Genomic DNA, 3,593 nt, shown 5'->3' with positions numbered 1-3,593 from the left:
TGGCACAGAAAGCACGTCCCTTACATGCCGTTTGTGATGCTGAGCAGAGCAGCGGAATCCCTTCTGGGGACTGACGGGACGTCTTGGGAAGCGTACCCCAAATCAAACCCTTCTGTTTGCTTATCACCACATTAGGTTAGAGCGTAGCTTTCATCTGCTCTGCATTTTCATCCCATTTTTTCTAGGCAAGACTCCTTCTCAGCTTCCCTTTCTTATTAATAGCTATGTTTTTAGAATGTTTGGCTTTAGATGTTTTAATATGGTTTTTTTTTAAAGCAGAAAGTGTATTCCCTAATACTCTTTTTGATACCTCTACAGCTGTTCCATCACCTCCATCCCCTTACATACCTGTTGATAGGTATACACTATTCCTTGCAACTATTTCATACACGGTAATCATCCATCCTATAGCAGCCTGGAAACGCTGTGGTGGGTAAGTGGCCTTCCAAGGACCTTCTCCTCAGGCCAAGAAATGGAAGTCAAGACACAGCAGTACTGTGTCAGGTCAGGATCCGAATCAGGGTGGGTTTTTCTTTCTATAGCCATAAGGAAATACTGAGGTGGCAACACCTGGAAGGGATGCAGCCATGCTGGGCTCTGCCAGGATGTCTGTCCGGCCGCACCGTTACGCTCCCCGAGAGCAGGACGGCACAGCACACTTCACCAATGACGCACGTACTCCAACCTTCCCACACCGCCTTTTGAGTTCGGTCTTATCTTTGTTATTCTTACAGGGGAGGGACTTCCAGCCTCGGAAATGGGAAGCAAAGGAAAAGTAACAATGACTTCAGAATGAATAATTAAAAAAGGAATTAATTCCTGAAAAGTTGTTCCTAAAAACTGTTGAAGCCCACTCTCCCTGCCAATTCCCAACGTGAACTGTGTGCTAGTCCGCCTGTTCCATAAGCAAATGGGCACCGTTGGGTCTATTTATACCGCCCGGCTTGGTAATCTACACAATACGGGGCCATGACAAAGTGGTCACCAGTGTTTCGAAGGCAGCCCTGTGGTAAAAAGCAGTACAAGCACTTCTAAGGTGAGTTACTTATTTTCCCCTCCCTCAACATCACCCCAACAACTGCACCTATAAGAAGAATGCCTGACTCCTGGCACAGGAACCTGCTTCCCTGCTCTTCATCCAACACGCGCCCTGAGGGGTTTATGTTTCTGCTGTTTAGTTGAGAGCATAAACCCCAGCGGGTACTGGGCTGTGTTCTCTGCTCCCAGCCCTTGGCTGCGGTGTCGGCACTTCGTGGCTCTGCTTTAGCACAAACATACTCTAAAGTTTGGCGTGTGACACGAGAGGATCGCCCAAGGACACAGGAACCCAGTAACACTGCGGGGCTGGAGCGGGACGCCTCTCAAGCGGAGGGGGGGTTGGGGTATACCGTAAGAAAAGTGGAAATGACTGTTCCTTAAGCAACTGCCTGCTGTTTCAGTGGTCCCTGGGCATCACTAGCTGCTGGCAATAGTTTATGCACCTCGTACCGTGCTTTACTTATCCCCAGAGTCTGTCCCAGAGCAGGAAAGAGGAATACTGAACCCAACTTCATCCCCACATACATGAGCTCTTCAGAGAATAGCTGTGTGCAGCAGCCTCTCCCCTGGTAAATACACCCCCCCGAGCGGGGTGAAGAGACCATGCGAGGGCAAACCTGATGACGGTCCACTTTTTAATCAGCATTTATTTTATAAATGGAGGTTTTACAGTTGTTTGGACACTTACAGGCATCTCTAGTATCTGTGCTGAAGGTTCACTATGAGACACTAAGTAGGAAGAATATGAGCAAATACATTGAGGCAAAATGCTTTTGATGAAATGTCACAAATAGATTTGTCCCTTTTATGATGAGTTTCATGATATAGGATTCAGTCATTTTTCTTACAGCCTCAGGTCTTTGAGTGATAGGATTATAAGACATTTTTCTTTCTTTCCGGGGTAAATTTTCATTTTTTCAAGCCCTGTTGAGAAAGGGACCAACTTTAAAAAAAAAAAATCAGTGGCAAATTCAAATCACCCTAGGTAGAAACCTTAAAAAATTACAAGGCTTTTTTTAGGTAATCCTGTGGTTTCTGACAGCTTACCTTGTGGTTTTTGAATGCTTGGAGTTCGAAGTGCTGCTGCAATGAATTTTAAAATAGAGACTTTAAGCTTGATGGAACTGTAGTGCACGATAATGTAACAGGAAATAGGAAAAGGGGCTTAAAGGTCTCTTTACACACTCCTGAAACAGACAATGGTAATATAAAGGGCAAACCTGAGGCTTGCAGCTAAATTAAGCAATACCAGGACAATTTCAGAGTTTTGGGGATCCGACCCAGCTGCAGCACTGAGAAACCACACAGGAGAAACGGTGCAGAGCTGGAGCTGGGCAAAACCCAGCAAAGCGCGAAAAGAGTTTGTGGCAGAATGGAATAAAGTATCCACCTCACTTTCTGCACCCAAAACCCAGAAGGATTTCTCCTGGCCGGCTGCTGGCTCCCGGCAGGACCCCCAGTGACAGCCCTATGCCAGATGAAAATTCAAACACATCTCACAAGACATGGGTTCATGCAACTTCTTGCCCCTAACTAGAGTGACCACCAGAATTGAGTTTTTAGGACCCTGCAGGGCTAAGGGGTCCCAAAGCCCTACCTTGGCCAGACGCTCTGCTGATCCTGGTGTCTCCGGAGCGCCTCCTCTTCCTCACTTGTCCTTCAGCGTGGCCATGCCCAGGGCCTCCGAGCTGTAGTCGTACTGGTTGCTGGAGGACATGGACCGTCCCCAGGAGCACTGCAAGTTGGAGCCCCTCTTGCGAAAAGAAGATGTGAACCTGTAGAAGTTGCGGTGCCTGTTGCGCAGGTATTCCCGGTAGTTTTTGGTGAGCAGGGTGTAGAGGAAGGGGTTGATGCAGCTGTTGCTGTAGGTCAGGCAGGTCACCAGGTAGTTAATGCACTTTTGGGTTTGGGTGGTGAGCTGCAGGGAGCTGCTGTAGAGTCGCACCAGCTGCCAGATCCAAAACGGCAGGAAGCAGGCCCAGAAGACCAGCACGATGCTGAAAATCATGATGAGGACCTTCTGCCGGGGGGATCTCTTGCTCTTCTCCTTGTGGGGAGGGTTCCTCTGGGACTCCAGGTAGGTCCTGGCCAGGCGCGTGTAGAGGAAGCCAATGATGATTCCCGGGGCCATGATGCTGGTGCTGAAGAGCACCGTCAGGTAGGTCCGGTAGGCGTCCACGCTCCAGGTGGGCGCGCACATCCTCTTCACCTTGCCCTCCGCCTTACCCCCCTCGGTCAGGGTGACCATCAGCATCATGGGCAGAGTAAGGAGCAGCGAGACCGACCAGACGGCCCCCGCCGTGACCTTCCGGTAGCCACGCGACCGCTTCAGGGTGTCCAGGGGCCGGGTGACGGCCAGGTAGCGCTCGGTGCACATGAGGGTGAGGGTAAAGATGCTGGCGTGCATGGTGAGCAGGTCCAGGCTGAGCAGGATGCGGCACCCCAGGTCCCCGAAGTACCAGTCCTGGGCCAGGTAGGTGCAGACGATGAAGGGGATGGTGGAGAGGTAGAGGAGGTCGGCCAGGGCCAGGCTGACGATGGAGCTGTACATGGGG

The 3,593-nt window shown here is 50.3% G+C and overlaps 1 protein-coding gene across 1 annotated transcript; it reads right to left on the bottom strand.

The window, feature by feature from the left end:
- Positions 1-2,686: 2,686 nt before the first annotated feature.
- On the bottom strand, positions 2,687-3,589 carry LOC104289857 (urotensin-2 receptor-like). The gene has a single exon (XM_009888875.1). The coding sequence runs from the start codon at positions 3,587-3,589 to the stop codon at positions 2,687-2,689; it is 903 nt and encodes a 300-aa protein (XP_009887177.1).
- Positions 3,590-3,593: the final 4 nt, after the last annotated feature.

Source organism: Charadrius vociferus, unplaced genomic scaffold (genome assembly GCF_000708025.1).
Source record: "Charadrius vociferus isolate BGI_N301 unplaced genomic scaffold, ASM70802v2 scaffold281, whole genome shotgun sequence".
Taxonomy (NCBI): domain Eukaryota; kingdom Metazoa; phylum Chordata; class Aves; order Charadriiformes; family Charadriidae; genus Charadrius; species Charadrius vociferus.
The sequence above is the reverse complement of the archived record's forward strand: the minus strand, read 5'-3'. Positions and strand labels throughout refer to the sequence as shown.